The sequence below is a fragment of the Trichomonascus vanleenenianus genome, assembly GCF_965637985.1.
Source record: "Trichomonascus vanleenenianus strain CLIB 3782 genome assembly, contig: TRVA0_007S, whole genome shotgun sequence".
Taxonomy (NCBI): Eukaryota; Fungi; Ascomycota; class Dipodascomycetes; order Dipodascales; family Trichomonascaceae; genus Blastobotrys; species Blastobotrys vanleenenianus.
The window spans coordinates 233230-253311 of NW_027481880.1; the positions used below are offsets into that span (position 1 = coordinate 233230).

At 49.4% G+C, this 20082-nt stretch overlaps 9 protein-coding genes across 9 annotated transcripts; 5 read left to right on the top strand and 4 right to left on the bottom strand.

Annotated features, from left to right (window-relative positions):
• Window positions 1-108: 108 nt before the first annotated feature.
• TRVA0_007S02366 (uncharacterized protein) lies at window positions 109-1119 on the top strand (the record flags this gene model as incomplete). The annotated part of the gene is made up of 1 exon (XM_076683272.1): window positions 109-1119. One exon carries the CDS (start codon window positions 109-111, stop codon window positions 1117-1119), a length of 1011 nt encoding a protein of 336 aa, XP_076542516.1.
• Window positions 1120-1768: 649 nt separating this feature from the next.
• TRVA0_007S02388 (uncharacterized protein) lies at window positions 1769-2443 on the top strand (the record flags this gene model as incomplete). Its single annotated transcript, XM_076683273.1, has 1 exon — window positions 1769-2443. One exon carries the CDS (start codon window positions 1769-1771, stop codon window positions 2441-2443), a length of 675 nt encoding a protein of 224 aa, XP_076542517.1.
• An 862-nt stretch (window positions 2444-3305) lies between these two features.
• TRVA0_007S02410 (glycoside hydrolase family 125 protein) lies at window positions 3306-4961 on the bottom strand (the record flags this gene model as incomplete). Its single annotated transcript, XM_076683274.1, has 1 exon — window positions 3306-4961. The coding sequence occupies one exon, from the start codon at window positions 4959-4961 to the stop codon at window positions 3306-3308; it is 1656 nt and encodes a 551-aa protein (XP_076542518.1).
• Window positions 4962-5951: 990 nt separating this feature from the next.
• MBP1 (transcription factor Mbp1p) lies at window positions 5952-8568 on the bottom strand (the record flags this gene model as incomplete). The annotated part of the gene is made up of 2 exons (XM_076683275.1): window positions 8454-8568; window positions 5952-8385 (listed from the first exon to the last, which is right to left on the bottom strand). Exon 2 carries the CDS (start codon window positions 8310-8312, stop codon window positions 5952-5954), a length of 2361 nt encoding a protein of 786 aa, XP_076542519.1. The 5' UTR covers window positions 8313-8385; window positions 8454-8568.
• Window positions 8569-9612: 1044 nt separating this feature from the next.
• On the top strand, window positions 9613-10599 carry TRVA0_007S02454 (uncharacterized protein; the record flags this gene model as incomplete). The annotated part of the gene is made up of 1 exon (XM_076683276.1): window positions 9613-10599. The coding sequence occupies one exon, from the start codon at window positions 9613-9615 to the stop codon at window positions 10597-10599; it is 987 nt and encodes a 328-aa protein (XP_076542520.1).
• A 630-nt stretch (window positions 10600-11229) lies between these two features.
• Window positions 11230-11845, top strand: LSM4 (U6 snRNA-associated Sm-like protein LSm4; the record flags this gene model as incomplete). The annotated part of the gene is made up of 5 exons (XM_076683277.1): window positions 11230-11232; window positions 11282-11422; window positions 11471-11521; window positions 11571-11597; window positions 11651-11845. 5 exons carry the CDS (start codon window positions 11230-11232, stop codon window positions 11843-11845), a joined length of 417 nt encoding a protein of 138 aa, XP_076542521.1.
• A 171-nt stretch (window positions 11846-12016) lies between these two features.
• Window positions 12017-13973, bottom strand: TMN3 (Tmn3p; the record flags this gene model as incomplete). Its single annotated transcript, XM_076683278.1, has 2 exons — window positions 12017-13851; window positions 13913-13973. 2 exons carry the CDS (start codon window positions 13971-13973, stop codon window positions 12017-12019), a joined length of 1896 nt encoding a protein of 631 aa, XP_076542522.1.
• Window positions 13974-14616: 643 nt separating this feature from the next.
• On the top strand, window positions 14617-16713 carry CDC27 (anaphase promoting complex subunit CDC27; the record flags this gene model as incomplete). Its single annotated transcript, XM_076683279.1, has 1 exon — window positions 14617-16713. One exon carries the CDS (start codon window positions 14617-14619, stop codon window positions 16711-16713), a length of 2097 nt encoding a protein of 698 aa, XP_076542523.1.
• Window positions 16714-16904: 191 nt separating this feature from the next.
• On the bottom strand, window positions 16905-19352 carry BOI1 (Boi1p; the record flags this gene model as incomplete). Its single annotated transcript, XM_076683280.1, has 1 exon — window positions 16905-19352. One exon carries the CDS (start codon window positions 19350-19352, stop codon window positions 16905-16907), a length of 2448 nt encoding a protein of 815 aa, XP_076542524.1.
• Window positions 19353-20082: the final 730 nt, after the last annotated feature.

Here is a 20082-nt window from a genome sequence, read left to right on the forward strand (position 1 = left end):
GAGACAACACGGTGTAATATATAATTAGTATCCTCATCAACATTTCATAACATTCAAGGCATTTCACATATCGAAGCCACGACTAATAACGTCTAACTTGAAAGCTCAATGTCAGACGACGAAGCCTCTGCCACGGAGATCCCGCTAACTTTCCAGTCCAAGCCACCGGCTCCCTATGTCATGGACATGAAATTCACCGTCCAGCAGCATATTGCCCCTCCACCTCTTCCAGAGTCTCGTAATTGCCGTCTTGCTTCAAAGGATAGATTGGAAGAGCAACGTACTCTCACGTGGATTGAACGGTGCTTGCGTCACCCTCCTTTGGCGGGAGAATTGGGCTCGGGTACTATAGATTTGGAGGTCCTTGATACATTCAAAGTTGGAGAAGGCCAAGTTGAACAGGTCTTCATTGTTGAGGCTCAGTCTGCTTTGGAGAGCATCCAGCGAGGACAGAAACTAGTAGCAAAGGTGTATGACCCGCTTTATTTGGAGAAAGGAGAGACACTCTTGGACCCTTTTTACATTGCGGATGAGCATTACGGTCGAGAAGTAAGTTTTTATCACCAATTCCCTGACTATCAGGGGGGATTAATACCCAAGTTTTATGGATCTTTCTCTTTGGATCTACGCATCCCCGAGTCCTTTCTTAAGGGGATTGATAATCAGGGTTTGAAGACACGTCAAGTTCGGCTCATATTGATTGAATTCATACCAGGGACGTCGATGTGCCAGACAAATCCGAAGGACTTTTCGCAACAAACCCGTCAGCGAATGATGAAGTCAGTGGTTGATTTTGAATCTTCGGTATACCAGCAGGGTATAACGCTTAGAGATTTATGGCCCAGAAATATTATTGTTACTGCGCCGGAAATTTCACGAGAGCGGGAGCTAGTTTTCGTTGACTTTGCCATGATTGTTTATCACGATAGCATGGTATATCAACTTCCCCCAGAGTATGTGTTTATTGGAACATATATCTCGCCACTTTTGCGGTGGAAAAAGTGTATGGTTGAGGAACTCGGTGATTGGATCGACTGGCAGTGGTATCCTTGGGTCAACGCCGAGTATGCTCACACTAAAAAGCTTATCACAGTGAAGATGCGAGAGTATTTCAAGTAGATTAAGTAACTATAGTTTCTAATACCTAGGTACCAGTAACTTGTAGCGACGTTTTCCCTTAATAAGACGCCTACTTCGCGTAACTTCCGGAACGTATGATGAAGTGACTAAGTGTACCAATGGCACACTCTGGAGTAAGCAGTCCTCACGACGCAAATGCGGTACAGCTAAGGGACGCAATTGATATGGAATGAGTTTGTTATATATTGAAAGATTATTAGTATATGTATTCAGTGATGTCTCTGGCCTAAGGCCTTAACAAGACGCAAATAGATTATTATTATTATTACCGGTATATTGAAACATGCAAATATGATCTATATGTATTTTATTTTATCAGAACCTATTCCCTGGTATATTCTTTAGAGCCGTAATACCAGATGTCCTCAAAAACTCGACGTGGGGGAGTCCTCATTTCGCTTAGTTCCGATAAAACTTTCAGCACGCTGCAGTAAGCCAATTGGTTCGATACAATTACGCAGGCCGGCTATCCGCAATTCGTGTAAAGAGCAAAGTCAACAACCCTATGGTCATCTTAGATGTTTGATCCTCATAGTAAAGCTCGGAAGTGGAGAATATATATATATTAGTAGATATGTAACTGCTCCAAATATACAGTAGCTATTTCTGCTCTACTCATTCAGGGACGATGAATTATACTGTTCGTGAATGTTTTGGTTGGCATTTGCCAAGACGGCCACCCCAGATGGCCCTTACCAGAAATTTACAATCTTACCACACGACTCATATCACTCTAACCACCGCGGACAATTTTGATCCGGTACCCGCTTACTGGCATGAACCGATTGATGTTTACCAGGACAGCGCAAGAGATTACCTTGAACAATTAGACGAACGTTTCCCCAGACCTGATCAGCGTGAGCAGAACGAGGCGAATGAGATAGATCCGCTTCATACTCGAATGCCTTTACTTCATGACGAATGGTTGAAAACGGAAGGTGATCTTACTAAACTATTCGTTACGGAATTTATCTATCCCATCAAAATGGCTCTCGAGAAGTCCCTGCCCGAGGGAAAACACATCTTTTGCAAAGCCCAATATTATGATAGCACAACTCAAAGTCGCTTTGACTTTTTGTGGGTACTTGTTGAAGGGGATCCCGAAAATCCTAACAAAATTATCCCTTTAAAAATTGTTGACCTTAAAATGCCTGGAACCATATTCCAAAACGATTTCCTTGGTGGTGCGGGTGCGGATGGCTCTGACTATGCCAGTAAAAAGGGACGCGCTGAACAAACTCTTAAAGGGACTTTACTTAGTGATAATGCCGCTTTACTCTCCAAACAAGCAAAGAGATATTAAGGGTACTGCAAGGACGTCCTATTTTTTGATTGGGAGGCTATGTTTGTCTTTAATTTCAATGAAGGGACTCCTACCGACGACATTGTGAGAGGCACCTACTTTAAGGAGGATAGACGACGATATCAATCGCTTGAGAATTTCCGATACGTTCAACTTGGGGCTCTAAATCGGAGAATACAGCCGCACCTCGATGCTTAAAACATGAAGAGCTCGTCGCCTGAGTCGCGGAAGCGTAAATGCTCGAGTGACGACGAAGAAGATATTGGCGCTGCATGCAGTTCGAATCCTTGAATCCATTACAACCCGCAAGACATCACCACTCTCCTTGTTACCGTCACAAAGATAAACGCCTCGCCTTGGTACATTCATTTTAACCGTTTTTTTGACTTACTTTCGTTAGTTACTGATGTAATATAAATTGATGATTCGTTTGCTCATCAGACCTCTATTGATTGTCAATAACCGCGTGATTTAGTCTACTGTAATTTTGGTCCTGTACCCCATAAATACAATACCGTAACCTTGATTAAAGTCCGCTACCTACGGCTAAGTGATCCTGTACTACAATCGATACCTAAATGCGAATCGAAACTGATGCCTAGAGAGAATTGTACATTGCCAGAAATTCATTTTCGTTTCCATGCGGTCGCTTGAATGCGAGGTCTCATCCGCTTGGTACAGTGCTGTAGTAAGGTAGCATCCACGTCGGTAATCTCATGCTTTCCCTACCTTGTCCTCCTTTTTTACAGTACCCCAAACAAATATTAGCATAACAATGTAACATTGACTAAAAGATGATGCAAAATCTCAACACCGATAGGAGTAAAGAAGAACCAACGACAAGCGCTGTCATTAGATATCCTCATTGACCTGCAATTTGATCAATAGAGAACGCCTTGGCATCTTTGAAGATCAAATGCGGCTTTTCATGGGCAAGCAGGAGGATTGTTTTGGCGAACTCAGTGTTGGCCCATGCGAACCAAGGCCGTGTGTATGCGGCGCCACGTGAATCATCCACCTTGACCGACTCGTGCATAAGACCAAGCCCAGAAGTAGAGTTCTTGACTGCCTCAAGCTGCTCGACAATTTCTCTCTCATCGTCCGTGGTCCTCATCTGGATAATATGGGACATGGGCCAAGCGTAGTGGGTGCCAATGTGAGGCCCGCCAATGCCGTTGAAGTGCTTGCCTTGCAGGTAGTACGGGTTACCCTTCTTGCTGAGAATCATCCTGCGCGTGTTTTGGTACACCGGGTCTGTTTTGCCGACGAAGCCAAAGTCCGCCATGGACAGTAGCGAGGGGTTGTTTGCGTCGTCCATTATGTTACAACTTCCGTAGCCGTCCACTTCGTAGGCAAATACCTTACCAAAGGTCGGGTGTTCAATGGTTCCGTATTTCCACACTCCTTGCTCGACCGCCTTGCCCAGAGATTCTGCCTCCCTGGCGAGACCATGGTTTCCGCTCTGGTCGAGTAGCTTGGCCACTCGCTGGAGCTCGACTGCCGCCAGAGCGTTGGCTGGCACGAGAAACTGGAAAATTGTCGCATCGTCTGACGGCCTGAAGGCTGATCTGATAAGGTTAGTACCGCTATTGACGGGGTTACCTGCTCCGGCCAGGCTGAGCGTTTCGGTGCCAATACGAGTCTCCCGCTGGAACGTATACGGGCTGGCCTGAACGTTGCCATAGTCATCATAGGTAGACATCTGCATGTCCTTCATGGTTTGGAGCGCTGTCTCGACTGCCTTGAGGTAGTTGGCGTTGACAAAGCTCGTTTTGCCTGTCGCCTCGTAGTAGTCCACAGCGAGGCCCAGAAAGTTCGCCAGCGAGTCCAGTTCGTACTTGCACTCAAACACAACCTTTGGGTCGTAGGGTGGGGTTACAATGTCGCCTTGGCCATTGTTCGTCGGACTCAGGCCAGACTCGGGCGGAGGCTGGAATGCATTGCAGTACGGGTACTGCGTCACTAGCTCTGCCTGGGTGTGAATTGCGCCTTCCAACAGTACATCAATGCCTTGGTCGTACTTTGCGAGAGCCTGATAGTTCTGTACTTGGTTTCGCGAGTCTCGCAACCACTCGGCGTTGATGTCACCCGTTATGATAAAAGAGCGGGGTCCTCCACCCTGAGTCGAATCTTTCACGTGCCATCGCACAGTAGTATCTAGCGTTGACGGGTAACAGTTCTCAAACAGACGCGCCACGTCCGGGTCCGCCAGCCTTTGCTTGAACGTGTCAATGACCTTCTCCACGAGGTCAGACTTGAAGGTTCGGCACTCCTCCGGGGGCCGCTGGAACGGCAGCCTCAACGGGCCGTCACTGCGTGGCTCGTGTACCTGGCCCGCGTAGTTCGTGTACGCGTCGCATGTAGGCAATGGGAAGTTATCTCTTCTACACAGGAACGGGAATGCGCTGACCCCGCTTATTAGTGACGATGACAGCGCAAGCAATGCTACAGCGGCGTGGAAAATGATCTCCTTGCTGAGCTGTGCCATTTCAGTAACTCGCTCGGTAACAGCGTCCATTGTTCCTGGAATAAATTGTGGGTTATATATGTTCTCTACTCTATTCGGTCCGGCTCGTGCCGTGTATAATCAACGAAATAATGGCGAAACTGATCTGCAACCTTATGAACGACTGTCTGGTGATCGCCAAAAAACTGTATTTCCAGTGGGATTGTGGGGAAAAAGGGCCCGTTCAAAAGCGACTGAAGCTTCACTCTAGTGCTCTATGGATACGGTGCGTCGCCAAAATACAGTGTACCGGCGTTATATGCATCCCGATGCAGTACGATATGTAACACCCCACTGCCTCAGGGGGAGCCCACCGTCTGGGACATTGGCGACACAGTCGTTTCGCCGCGGACTCTACTGCATCAAGGGAACCGTCAAATGACAGGAAATTTCGTCGGTAAACGTTAATTTTAACTGTGTCCTTTTGATGACATCGGTTCATTGACCCAAATCATTGTAAATCGTCTTTCTTTTTTCGTATCTACGTACCCAAAGTGCCAAGTCCACCCGACCAGGGGTCTTATATCCGGTATTATAGAGGAAGATCGCAACTATACGTATGAGTAGAATTATACAACGTGATTGGTATAATAAACTGTGATAGGACTGCATATAGAAAAAGATAAAGCGTATCTTGGGGATTTAGTTAATCAAACTATTGCGGAGATTGTGTATCGTCATGCCAGATATCATAGAGTGTGGTGTTGCATTCGCTCGAAGAGCCATTGTTTGTACGATACCTTAATCCCGACGACATGCTTATGACACTTAGTCCTGCCTTGTATCGTGGTTCATTCATAGAACTCGAAAGTCCTGGTATAATATATATTTTTCCTAATACAGTGGACATTTCTATAACAATACGGCAATAACTTTCGTCGAACAAAAAACAATTACATGTGTAGGTATATGCCAGTAGATTAGTGATAGAATAAATTAAAGTACATAAATATTGTCCGTCTATATTACAGATCGTAATCACTCGTATCAGTCCAAGTTCTGTTACATGTTTGCCGCAATTGGCGTGGCAGAGACTCCCCCATTGACCCATCCATTTGGACCATTGCTACTATTATCAGCCTTGGTCCTTGTCGGAGTGGTTGGAGCAGCAGGCAGCTTCGATTTACCCGCGTTCCGCCGTGGTTCGCCAGACTCGCGCTCGTCTTCCTGCGTATCCGACAGCGCCTCCGCAATGCTATCCAGCAGCTCGTCAATTTCGTCTATTTTAACTCCACACGATAGTGCGACGAGCCGGCGATATTCATTCATCTTGTCGCCAACTCCAGCCTCGGCGTTGAGCATCGTGATTTCGTCGACAAGCTCTTTTCGCTCAACTTGAAGCGCTTTAAGCTCTCGCGCAAGCTCGGTGGTCTCGCTGACACTGTACATCGAGCTGTTATTCATAAGCTCATCCTGAACCAAACTCTCCTCGCGCTGTACCATCTCGGCGAGATCTCGCGCTTGGCTGCGCTCCACGAGCTTGCGGAGCTGAGCCAGCTTACTGCGTTTCTTCAACTGTGCATCCTCTAGCTGGCGCTCAACCTCCACCTCGCTCCCAATCTGTTTCTCTTGCTCCACAATGGACTTGTTAATGGCACTAATGTCTTCCTTCATTTCTCGAAGCATGCGGTGGACCTGCTCAAGGTCACGGTCTTTCTCACGCAGCTCGTCATCATAAGCGCTTGCCAGCACCTCAAGCTGCTCATTCATAAACGACGCAACTTGCTGGGACACTTTTATTGCCGTCTCAGAAGTATGTGGATGGCCAAAGAACCCATTGCCGTACCCACCTTGGTCGTATCCAGCCGCCGCAGCTTGCTGTATTGTAGCCGGGTAAGTCTCATGTGTCCCATTCGCCGCCACTTGACGACTGCTGGTATTATTGATGTGGCTACTATGCGACCGGTTGAGCTTGCCGAACCCGGCGGCCCTCATAATCTGGTGGTAGTTAGGCAGTCCTTCGAGGAATCGTCTGATCTGCGGGTCCTGAGCCATGTAGTGATAGGCACAGTACCCTTCATGGTTGGGGATATCTATCGACGCGTGGTACGATAACAGCACTTTGACGCACTTGCGAGCTCCATTCCGTGCTGCAATGTGCAGAGCAGTATCGCCATTGGTGTCCTGCCGGTCGAGGAAGCTTGTGAGCTCGTGCATTGGATGCGTTTCCGACAGCTTCGCCAGGATGATCTCAGTGTAGTACCGCGTTGACGACAGTTTTGATCTCGATAAGGTCGTAGCAGCAATGTGGTGCAGAATTGTCTGGCGGTTGCGGTCAGTATAGAATATTGTATCGCGCAGCAATTCCACAACTCGCGGGAAAGTGCGCCGGTCGAAATTGTTAGTGAACATAATGGCTCGAATCAGTGGTGTCTGCCCGGCAAGATTAACTGCGTTAATGTCTGCACCAATGTTCATGAGCACTTCAATAATTTTAAGAATACCCATGGCACACGCCCAGTGGAATGCCGTGTGCCCTTCATCATCAATTACCTGGTTGATTTTGAACCCCTGCGGCGGGTGGACCAGGAAATCAGGGATATGATCGTCATCTGGGGCGATAAAGTAGTCCAGCAGTTTGTTCGAGTACTCCGCAGCAATCATATCATTGTCCAGGAATTGCCGGTTCTGCATTGACAGTGCTACGCTGCTGTAATCGTCCCGCTGGCTCGACTTCCCATTCAACGCTGCGTCTAAATCAGCATCAGACATAAATTCAGAGGACGATCCAGACGAAATTGATGCTGTGTCGCTCATATCTCCGCCGGCCCCGTTATTATTATTGTCGTCTTCATCGTCATCATCCACCACAGTAGTTGGGGTCCCCACCTGTTCTCGTGCGCTGGCCAGAATCGTCGACTGAGAAGAAGTCAGCAGTTTCTGTGAATTCGGGGGCCTTCCGCGTCTTTTGGGTTCTGATTTAGTTGCCTTGGCCGCTAGTTTTCGCGGCCTTTTAGCCAGCGGCTCAGACGAATCGTCCATTGCAGACGCCGTACGCACAGATTTGGCCTTCGAAGCCTGGCGCGGGGCTGGGGGAGGGCTGTTTGCTGTAGGAACGTACGAAAATAGCGCATCGAGCAGGTCGGCCACGCTGTACTGCTCGGCAATCTCTCGTGCACGGTCGAGCGGGACCCATGTGCCCTGGTACTTGCCGTACCCGCCCTGGACTTTCTCATGTATACCCTTTTGGACTTCGCGCTCCAGGATCCGCGTTCTTTGTGGCTTGTCAAAGTTCGCGACCTTCAAGATGTGTGTCGCATTGACCCAGCCGTCAGACATCCGTCGCATCACCGCTACGTTCTTGCATGGAAACTCGTACACCGGCACGCCCGAGTACGTGGCCTTGTACACCTGAGTGGCCATTTGTTTTTTATGTTGAAGTCTCCTCTTCTTTTAAAAAGGGCCCTGGAACGTGCCTTTGTACGAGAATGAATTTCTGGAGTAAAATTGATTAGTCTCTCCTTCACGTTTTTGGTTCTTGTCCACCGCGTTGTGTAAACTCACCTTTTTTTCGCGTCGTTACAAACTCGCACGCGTGTATGCTTTATTAATCTGTCGCGTCTCTTCTTCCTCAACCTCAAATGCTTATCACACGCGTCGTCTGCTTCTCGCGGGTTATTCGTAATTAACAAAATCCCTTCTGAAAGCGGGTTCCGGCTGCGAAAAAGCGCGTATTGGCAGCCCCAGGCGCGTGCGCGCCATTATTTGAGCCAAAAGGGAAACTTCCCGATGGGGCGCATCAAATGTCTCACATTGCACGTGAATGTCACGTGCAATTGATTAACTTAATAACGTAACTCGAGCGAATGGATGGACGCGACAATTCAGTGCTTTGACAGAGCTGTAGACAATAGAACCCCCAGTGTATTTAAAAGTGTCGTTGTTAGGTGGAGGTAAATCCTCTTTGGTTTGGTGATCGCCGTTACCTTTATTTGTTTATTGATGGTATATCTCTTGAATTGTACTTGCAATTGTTGCACCCTTGCCCGTGGACTACCGTACTGTAAGTGTAGTACCGTTACTGTACTCGACACTCCCCCGGCGTAATGAAGGACTCGAAAGAATGGCCTAATATTTTGAAAAAGGGATAATCAAAAATTCTGCTTCAGCAATGCGGCGAATTACCACAATGGCCGTCCAATTAGCCGTGATATCATTCTTTAGTTCCTCTGCGGATCAAACTCCGTCCTGCTACTGATTCATCTACCCGTACTACGCCCTGTTAGGTTTCTCAAGATATAAGATGCACATTCTTTTTCCATCTGGCAGATCCATTTTGTTCGTCGTTTATTGCGAGTGTGTGATAGAGGCCCCCTTAGTTTAGCTAACTGCATCTAGCATGAGTATTATCGGTGCTGTTATCTGAATGCCCACAATCCGGGATTTGAGCGGTATTTCATCAAACCTGCTGAACCTTTCTAGGAAGCAACATAATCAGTAACAAGCAAATGGAATTATTTGGTCTGGCACAAGTAAGTCTCCAATGTCACTGTTTCAGGAGAAGATTTATCATTAGCCATTGATACTTTCATGCGTGATGCAAAACTTAAAAGCAGAAATCTAAAGCAATATTTGAACAATGGTCAGGCGTCAAACTGACATATCTATTAAGAAACATCCACTTCTACACTCTAAATTACTAGAAAAGTAACAGACGAACGAAATGAAGTTTCCGCCTACAACGACTAAACCACCACTGCCTTATATCAAAGGCTGGAGATTCACTGTCCGACCACACATTGCTCCTCCGTCAACACCCTTGATTGATGGTTGCTGCCGCATCACCGAAGATAGAAAAGAAGAAAGAAGGGAGCTCACATTGATCGAAAGATGTGCGCGACATCCTCCTTTGGCCGGAGGATTTGGTGAGGGAAGCCTTGATTTGAATATCCTTGAGGCAATTAGGGTGGAAGATGGCTACAACTCTCAAGCCTTTATTGTTGAGACTGAGTCCGATTTGGTGGGCATAAAGCGAGGAAAAAAGTTGGTGGCCAAAGTTTATGATCCACTTTATGTAGATGATGATGGCTACATCGATCCATTTCATATGGTGGATGAGCATTACACTCACGAAGTACGCGGATATCGAGAGCTCGCTGATTTTCAGGGAGGACTGATCCCCCAGTTTTATGGGTCCTCTTCTTTGGATGTTCCTGTCGACGGCTCGCAAACTCGTACAGTTCGGCTTATACTTATTGAGCATATTCCAGGGTTGACAATGGACGACTGTAATCCAGAGGACTTTCCGCAAGAAGCACGCCAGCTGATCATAAAAACAGTGGTGGACTTTGAGAGCACTGTATATGAACGAGATATATTCCTCATTGATCAGAGTCCAAGAAGTGTCATTATAGCGGAGCCTCCACAGAAAGAGCTGCTAGTATTCGTTAGCTTCGGTCATGCTGTGTTCGGTCGCGTAAGCGATGATGTCGCTTATCTCAGGCCAGAGTTTTTCCCCGGGCAGTACATTTCACCACTTTTGCGATGGGATGGAACCATGACAGACGACTTTAGGAAGTGGATAGATTGGAAGTGGAAGCCATGGATTGAGGCTGAGTTTGCTCATACAATTCCTTTAATCACGCCTGATATGCGGAAGCGGTATTGTGTATTTAATGGTGAAAGTAGTTTAATCTTCTGTGATCCGTAGCTTTAAAGATCAGGCTATTAAAGTGGCTTCTACAATTCTAACATTTCAACGTGCTATGGAATGCCTGTGAGTTGTCTTCGATACAAATAAAGTCGGAAATAGCTACGGAGAGGTCATATTTGGTCTCCGCGAGCCGAAAACCTTTGACTTGCCAGAAGTTTACTTTAGAAGCCGACCAACACAATGGTGGATAGGGTTCAGCTACGTGCAAACTAATTGGTACTATAATATTGAGATATATTCAATGTTGGGCTTGAAATATGGGTGCTAACCCTCCCTTTCAAAGTGCTTCATAATTGATGAATACGCTAGTCAATAGCCGGTAGAAGTATGCCAGAAAAGACTTATCTGCTAATCTCTTCATTAAAAGTTGAATGATGCAATTAATAGCTTCGCTATAACGGTTCACAAAGTCTGGGCAATTCGCTACGAGTCCCTATTTCCAGCCCAGTGCATGTACACCGTGCAATTCATCCCTATGCATTATGTTCAGCCGCGCAATAGTGCATACATAATCATTTCGCGGTGGGATTAAGTAAGCTGGGAGCATGGCGAAGAGCCGCCTGTGACGACACATCGAAAACCCGAAAAATACACTGGAGAGATCAGCCTGATTAATCGATTACACAAATGGTACGCAAATTCTTGGGATTAATTGAAAATCGGCTAATGAACTTTCTAGCTGCCATTGAGTTTGTTGAATGCGGCTCAGGGCCAGCCGTTGATGGTGGAGCTCAAGTCTGGGGAGACTTTGAACGGACACTTGATCAATTGCGATACTTGGATGAACCTAACGCTGAAGGAGGTTGTCCAGACCAGCGCAGTAAGTTGTTCTGCTATATCGTTTTTTACATTGACTAACTAGGTATAGGACGGTAAGAGCTTCCAGAAGGTTCCCCAGACTTATGTTCGAGGAAATATTGTAAGTTGACTTATGCGACGATTTTCAAAGGGACTAACAATTATGGCAGATCAAATACCTGCAAATTCCTGATGAGGTGAGTGATAAATTGTTGAAGAAGAAAGATGAGAGTTGGACTAATTGGCGTAGTTGATTGATCACATTAAGGAAGAACGACAGAACCGTGACAACCGAAACCAGCGGTACAACAACCAGCGAGGAAACTTCCGAGGAGGTCGAAGCAATCCCCAGAACCAGAATCGACGACAGGGCGATGGCAGCTACAACAGAAACCGCAACTATGGAAACCGCAGCAATCCCAATACCAACAACAATCGGTATTGATGCGCAACTTTTATTGTATGTACTCTAACTACATTAATGACGACTAATTATTACAACTTGTACCATCAACAAGTCCCTCAATTCACATATTCAATTCCCATGCCCTTAATTGGAGTAGGATGTCAATCGGGAAGGTGTGTCAATCGAGAATAAAAAGCTGTCAAAAAATATCTATTCAAGCTTAACGGCAGAGTAGATGCGTCTAACGAAAAAGTAGGAAGACAGGAAGCCGATTGTGCCCGTGAGCAACGCATACACCAGGCACCCCATGAGTGAGTAACCAAAGAACAACAGGGACGAAATGAAATCACCAACCTTGAGCTTGAACACAAAGTAATAAATAGAGTAGAACCCGATCCACCAGGCCGAGCCTGTGCCCACAAAGAATGATCGCCACCACCAGTGGTAGTCCTCGCCGTTCAGCTGGAAGTAGGTGGTGAGAATGGATATCTCGCACACAGTAACCACGAGAATGACAATCACCGCTGCCAAAAAGCCGTACATGTAGTAGTAGCCCGTCTTGTCCTGCCATACGCTCTTAAACACAAACGACAGCTCGCCGTAAATGACGGCAAACGGTACGAGACCTGCCGCCAGAACAATAAACGGCAGCCGACGCCAGATCTTCCATCCACCACGAGGGATCTGGCGCGGAATGGCGTTGACTCGCCCGGGAGGCACGTTGCCCGCGATCTTGCTGCCAAAGAACCCGCCAACAATAATGAGCGGGCACGAGATGAGCAGCCAGATGCAGAACAACGCAGCAATCGTGCCAAATGGCAGCGCCGAAGACGACGCCTTGGCCCAGATGAACATGTTAAGCCCCAAAACGACTACCATTACCAAGGCTGGCACGAGAGTTGCCGTGCCAAACACACCTGCGCTCCACGACTCGTGGCCGTTGTCCTTATTGAGCCGAGAGTTGACGTAGCCCGCAAAAACGCCGGCAAACGCGAACATAAAGCACGCAAACGTCAGCATTCCGCCTCGGTAGGACGGATTGAGCACGCCAATGCACGCCAGGGCCACCACGGTCGCAATCATGACGGCTACCTGGACGCCAGAGCTAACCAAAGCCACAAGCACTCTCCAGCCGCGTGGACGCCGGAACACGTCGCCATGGACAAGCTTCCATCCGGAAACATCCCCAAGCACGACATCCTCAACGTCCTTGCTGCCATCTGGGCCGCCCTGGAGCTGTTTGTAGGCCTGGATGTCGCGGTTCAGGGTGCGGATGAGCACGACTCCGACGACAATGGCCATCAGCGCGGCAATAACAATCGAATTTACAATGGCGATCCAGTGCACCTTGGTGCTCGCCTCAGAATACGAGAAGTAGAGGTCCCACCGGTTGCTCCACGAAACGCTGTCGTCCTGCTTCCAGTACACCGAGTAAGTGTACCGTATCTCGTCCTCATCCTTAGAGGTATCAATCACAAAAGGCTGGTACTGGTCGCTCTTGCCTGGGCACATCTGCGAGTCGTTTGACACGCTCTTGGGGTACACCTCGAACCCGACAATGACGCTGCGGCTCGGGTCCCGCGAGTCTTCGCGGTATCGCACCAGCAGCGTCACGTGGTTGTTGAGGTACACGGCTCCCGTGTTCTTGTCAATGGACCCTAGCGGGAAACCTGCGGCGTAGTATCGCTTGGTTCGATCAAGCGAGATGAACGCAGTCGCGCCGGGCAAATTGTCAACAATCCACTCTACGAGATACGCATTACTCACCAGGGAGTGAGCGCGCTCGAGATCTGCCTTGGTCACCTTGGCATTGCACAGTTCAGCGCACTGTGTTCCCTGGTTAAACTCGAGCTTGTAATCCGACTCGTAGATGCGGTCTCCACGCAACACCTCGCCAAGATTGAGCCCTTTTCGCTTAGCCGCCCCCGTCTGGCACACAAATGGAAGGTCCATATAAGCAAACGGTAGCTGCGTCTCGTCGGACGTTACCTTATTCACGTACAATGGCACCCTCTCTCCTTCTTTATACGTCTTAATCGACCATCCTGCCACTCTTAGTTAGTACAACCTTCTGAATCAAACAATTAAAAAGCGGGAAGAACTTACCTGGAATGTAAAAGGCAGATACGCCATATATGACCCAGGCCAAACTCACTAAGAACAGCATGATGCCCTGGCCTCCATCAACTATACTGTCTTCGTCACCCTTTTAATGCCTCGTCAACGAGTCCCTCGTCTGTCCGCTCTGCTCCTTCGAAGGGTTGACCCCCGGGGGTCGGAGAGCCGCGGTTGGGAGGATTCGGTTTCCGTCCCGGGAACACTAAAAAGCGATTACTCAGCGAGTAGTGAGTAGATGAGTAAGTGGATTCTCGTCGCTCGACAGTATATATCTCTGGCTTTACTGCTGCTACGCCAAAATTGGCTGTAAAAACTCCTCGGCCGAGAAGTTCGATAGCAGATATGCAATGGAAGGGAACCATTGAGTTCGATAGGGCGCTCTAGCCGAGCTAGAGGAGCCACCTAAGCGCAACTGGGGCTCTGCCCCAGACCCCGGTAGTTGGGGGGTTGCACTCCCCAAACCCCCCCTGTTCCATTGGAATTGTTTAAATGCAATTACCAATCCTACAAGGAGTGTAGCTAGCCTTGTTACCAGAGAATGGATTGAGTTGGGCTGGCGTGTGGTGTGGGCCAGAATATACCGAATTGGGAACATCACCAAAACCTCCGACAGAGACGACAAATAAACAGGCGATGAGATGGCTAATCAGATAAAGGGAAGTCAAACCGAAAAGATCCGCCTGCTACGGCAGATGGTCTGGCAGGCCCTGGACATGGAAATGCTGACCAGCGCCGAGTTTGTGTGCGAACAGCTCCTGGCGCTCGACAAGAAGGACCCCTCGAGCCTCCATCTGATGGGCCTCGTGCTGTACCGCCAGGGCAAGTACCACTCGGCTATGAAGCTGACCGGGTCCATCCGGCACACTGGGTGCATCTACATTTACGCCAGGTGCTGTCTGAAGACACGCTACTTTTACAAGGGCATCCTGGCGATCCAGAACTCGCAGGAGACGTGGGCGGATCGAGCGCCGGTACGAGCGAGCGACACGACCCGGTGCTTCGAGCCCGACACCAGAGCTATACAGACTGTGTATGGCCAGCTGCTCAGAGCGCAAGGTCAAAAAGACAAGGCAGTGACGAAGTTTGCCGACGCCATCTGCTGCAACCCTTACCTGTGGGAGCCTATTGAGGCATTGGCGCAGATGGGCGTCCCGATTCAGGCAAAGAACGTGTTTAGACCCGAGCTGGTTGACCTGGGGCTGCCTCCGGGGGTTGGGGCCGAGGAGATAGCGTCCCAGGATCCGTTTTCGTCCTCCAGCAATGCTCCGTCCTCATCGTCTTCGTCCAATTCTGCTTCGCTCTTCACATTCAAAACTGGTCAGAAGTTCCTGCGGTCCAGTAAGGCAAATAGTGACCTCTTTAGCACTCCGACAGGGACTGGTACGGAAGAAAACCAGTTTACTACGCCCACAGATGCGGCGAGATCAAGAATAGGGACCCTGCCTTTGGCTCCACAGAAGCGGACGGCTCGTAATCTAAGCAGCATGGCATCTGCTGATAAAGTAGAGATCCCTAAACGACAGCTACGGTCCACTCAAGCAAGAAGACAACAACAACAACAACAGCAGCAGCAACAATTACCACAGCAACAACAGCAGTCGCAGAAGAACAGTGGCCGAACGGGCAAAAGCCGTCATGGCTCTTCGAATGATGCCAATAATACCACTAATACTAATACCACCAATGCCAATGGTGTCTCGGCCATATTCAAACGCCCAGGAGGTTCAACACAAACCAATGGCTCGACGAATGCACCGCCTCCAAAGTTGGCCAAGTCGGATATCAACGAATCATCAACAAGAGAGGCCGAAAAGTACATCTCGTCTCTATTTTCGTCACTCACATCGGCATACACAATGTTTTGTAAATACGACTGCGACGGTGCCTTACAAGTGCTTCACTCGCTACCCGAAAACCACCGCGAAACTCCATGGGTGCTAAGCAAAATCGGGCGCGCCTACTTCGAAAAGGTGAGCTACTCCAAGGCCGAAGAGGTGTTTAAAAGGCTGCGCAAGCTGGACAAGTTCCGCACCGAGGACATGGAGTACTATTCCACGCTCCTGTGGCATCTGAGGCGCGAGATTGACCTGGGATATCTCGCATACGAACTCATTGACGTCGATAAAACGTCTCCGCAGGCATGGTGTGCTTTGGGTAACTCGTTTTCGCTGCAGAGAGACACGGAGCAGGCACTGCAGTGCTTCAAGCGGGCCATTCAGCTCGACCCATACTCTCCGTATGCATATACCCTCCAGGCACACGAGCATGTTGCGAACGACGCCTACGAAAACGCACAGGAGTCCTTCCGACAGGCTATCAAAGTCGATAATCGCCATTACAATGCATGGTACGGCCTTGGAATGGTTTACATGCGCCTGGGCAGCACTGTGACGGCAGAAGCGCACTTCACCAAGGCACTGTCTATCAACCCAGTCAATGTCGTGCTCATATGCTGCCTTGGCATGGTCCAGGAGCGGTTTGGCTCCCCCGAAAAGGCGCTGGTCGAGTACAACAAGGCTTGCGAGCTCCAGCCGACGAGCGCGCTATCGCGCTACAAGAAGGCACGAGCGCTTATCCAGCTCAGGCGGTACGACGAAGCTTTGGAAGAACTTAAAGTGCTGCGCACTTTGGCGCCCGAGGAAGCAAGCGTCCACTTCATGCTGGGTCAGCTCTACAAGATAATGCATAACAGAGACCTTGCCATCAAGCACTTTACGATTGCGCTCACCCTCGACCCCAAGGGCTCCCATCTGATAAAAGACGCCCTTGAAAAGCTTAACGAGGATTAATAGTCCTTGAAAAGTTCAACGAGGAAACTAACGTCGTGAAATCGAAATAGCCTATGTAGCCTCTATGTAGGAACAACTGAACTGTTACACAGCAACTTCTGGAGAGGAGGAGATTAACAAAAACACAAAAGCGAATATATATATAATCATAGCTTCGTTAAAATAAAAATAATTCTCGTAAATCGTGGTCGTTATCGCTTATTTTTGGCTTCATTTTCCAAGTCAGTCACTATTTTGAGACCGGCAGTTTTCGTAGTAAGGTGGCGAACCTCGCCTCCAAACGACTTCATAAAGTCGCTCACCTCAGAAGTAGGCGGTGACATCTTGAGGCTAGTCGAGTTGGTATTGCTGGACCCAGCCCGCGACGAAGAGCGCTGCGAATTCGTGTCCGAAGAGTCAATAGACGAATTCTCGCCACCACCGCCATAGTTGAACGTGGTGCCATTGGACTCAATCATCTTGGCCCGCATCTCTTCGTCCTTGATACGCGACTCCGCAAACATCTCCTGCGCCTTGGCCAGCGACACAGTTGGAGTGGCGCAGGAAGACAGAATGGGCACACTTTCGTCACGATCAATCGTCGCCTTCATAATGGCAGACATCCACTCGCGCATTTCCTGGCGCGTCTCAACGGCAAAGTAGTGGATCTTAGGCGCCGTGAACGTGACGCCTTTCCTGCTCCCCGGCGCAGGAGGGACAATCTTGAAAACGTGGCGGCCAGCGCCAACCGACGCAGCGTAGAGCGCTACGAGCTTGTCCTCACTGTCCCGGGCAGGTAGCACCCGGTGCGCAGTGATGTCAATGAGCCCCCGCTCCTTGGTATCGTCAAAGTTAGTAAAGTACGAGAGCCGCGTGCCGTGTAGAGTGAAGTACCGGCTCCTCCAGGCACCGACACCCATGCCGCCTCGCTTGCTCATCCAGCCCGAGTAGTCGGCAGTCTTGGACGACTCGGAGGCGGTGACCTTCTTAATGCCCTCCGTAAAGGCGCTTGTCTGCTGCTTGGAGAGCGGCTTTCGCAGGTTGTGCTGTGATGAGGCCTGTCGAAGAACCTTCATTTTGCCAAACGGCGTTGAAGTGCCGCTGCTACCACCTCCAGTGCTTCCGCTGCTGCCCCCAGTCGAAGTCTTTTTTAGGCTGTCTTGGGACAGGTTCTTCTTCGACTTGACGGCCGGGAACTGGGAAAGGTCCTCCTGGGACAGCGGAGAGCGCAGGCTCGGCGTGCTATTGTTATCCTCGAGGCTGGCGGGTGTAATGTTCTGCGACGAAGAGTCGTACTCGTCGAAGTTCCATGGGTGGGAGGTATTTTGTCCATGGGGCGGCTGCGTGCCCGGTGTGGATGGCTGCGAGGCCAGTCCGCCAGTCACACTGCTGCCCATGAGACCAGAGATCATCGAAGAGCGGCGCCGCAGCTTTTTGGGATCCTGTGTAAAGCTGATATCAAGGTTGAGCTGCTGGGATCCCGAGTGCGAGTGGCGCTTAAACGAAGTGTCGAACGCCATGCTGGATTCAGAGCGCGAGTGCCGGGACGACATGTATATGCGCTCGTCCTCCTCCTCTACATGAGAAAGTGGTTGTTCCTCGCCGGCGCGAATAGTGTCGTAGCTGCCCTGTCTCGAGTGCTGGAGCCTCATACCTTCGACAAACGACTGCTTACGGTTAGAATTCCGCGACCCCGGGCGCTTTGTTACGGTTGAGGCCATGCTCGTGTCATTTTCCTCAACGCTGCTGCCGTTGCTGGCTTTGCTACCGTGCGAGTTTTCCACCATTGAGAGCGGCGTCTGCGGGTTTGACCCAACGTATCCAGAGTCCCCGGTACCCGTGGAGGAGGATCGTTTCGCCGGAGGGGTCCAGTTTCGGTCAAACGACGAGCCGCCCTTGCGGTGCCTCGACCCACTGGAACTGGCGGCCTGCTGTTCTTCTTGCCGCTGTTGTAACCGCCTTTTGTGTACAGAATTGAGGTATTTAATGTCTTTGGAGATCTCAAATCGCGTACCAAAGGACGTGATGTCAATCTCCTTCAAAAAAGACAGCTCGAGCTCGAGCAAAATGGCTCCCGTAATCTTATGGTGCACAAACTGCGACGTCACCGATGGGTCATAACCGCGGTGCTCGAAATACCGCTGTACATCATAGGGAGTCCACTCGGGTATGTTGTCGAAACTCGGCAGTGAAATGGCGTTGTTGTTGATTTCTGAAATCGCCTGGTCAATGTCGGTGAGCGTCTCGTGAACAGGCCCACTATGGGTCGTTTGATGGTTTACAAAATACTCTCCGACGGATTTCGGTGGCTCTTCAACGCTTTCCAACGGCTTTTGTTGCTGGAGAAGACTTTGCTGAAGCACCGTGGGTATGCTGCTACTTGTTGACGGTGAAGCCTGCGACTGGGGCAGGATAAGAGCCGTGGTAAACACCTTGGGGAATAGGCCAGCCTCCCCAGTCGTCAGGTTTCGCCCTATGTACCACCCGTCTCCAAATGCTGCGTCGTTTTCAATCACCTGGATGTGGTCTCCCTTCTTGAGCGATAGCTCGTCGTCGGATCGGCCTTTAAAGTCGTGTATACCCAAGAGGTACTCCACTTCGTTTTGACTATTCTCCATTTCTCCACCTCCACCGCTATTGCTTGCGGGTAATGACGCCATGTTGTCCGTCCACAACAACCTAAAAAAGCTGATATTATGGGGATCCCACCCGTCTGTTTTCTTCGCTTCGATCTCTCTTTCTCTCTCGGGGGGTCGTCCTCTATCGGTCTAAATCTTCTCTCTCTCTTTCTCAGCCGTTATATATACAAAACGCAAAAAAAAAATTTGGGCCTGATATCCTCCAAATGGCTGGCTTAGTTCGAAGTAGGCTCGGTGGGTGATTTCAAAGTCTGGCTAAATATATCGGAAAAACGTCCCTTGGGCTGGTGCCCCCTTCCTTTGGCCAAAAAAGTCGTGAAATGAGAGTTGACAAAAGCTCGCAATGCCCTCTTCGCTCTGTTTCAGCGCGATATAAGTTTAAACTGTATTTGGTGATAATGTGGGCCCCTGCTTTTGAACCTTGCGCTTTGCTTTTGGGGCAGAGGGGGCCTCGGACTAAGTCTCCTTATCTCTCTCTTTCTCTCTCGGAAAGCAACACACAGTCGCCTATATCAGATAGACCTCAGTATGGCTCTCTGGGAAACGAAGCGTGTTGTGGTATCTTGGTCGAAACGGTGAGATTACGGAAGCAGCCTTTTTGGGCTGCCCACTATGTGGGTGTTCGCTTTTCGGCCCAAAAGGGGAAACGGACGTGAAAAAATGTGCGAGTTGCCCCGGAGACGGAACATTGCCTAATGCGGGTGCCTGCCGGGCCGGCATTTCACGCGCGCGTGGGCTTTCGGTCGCCACC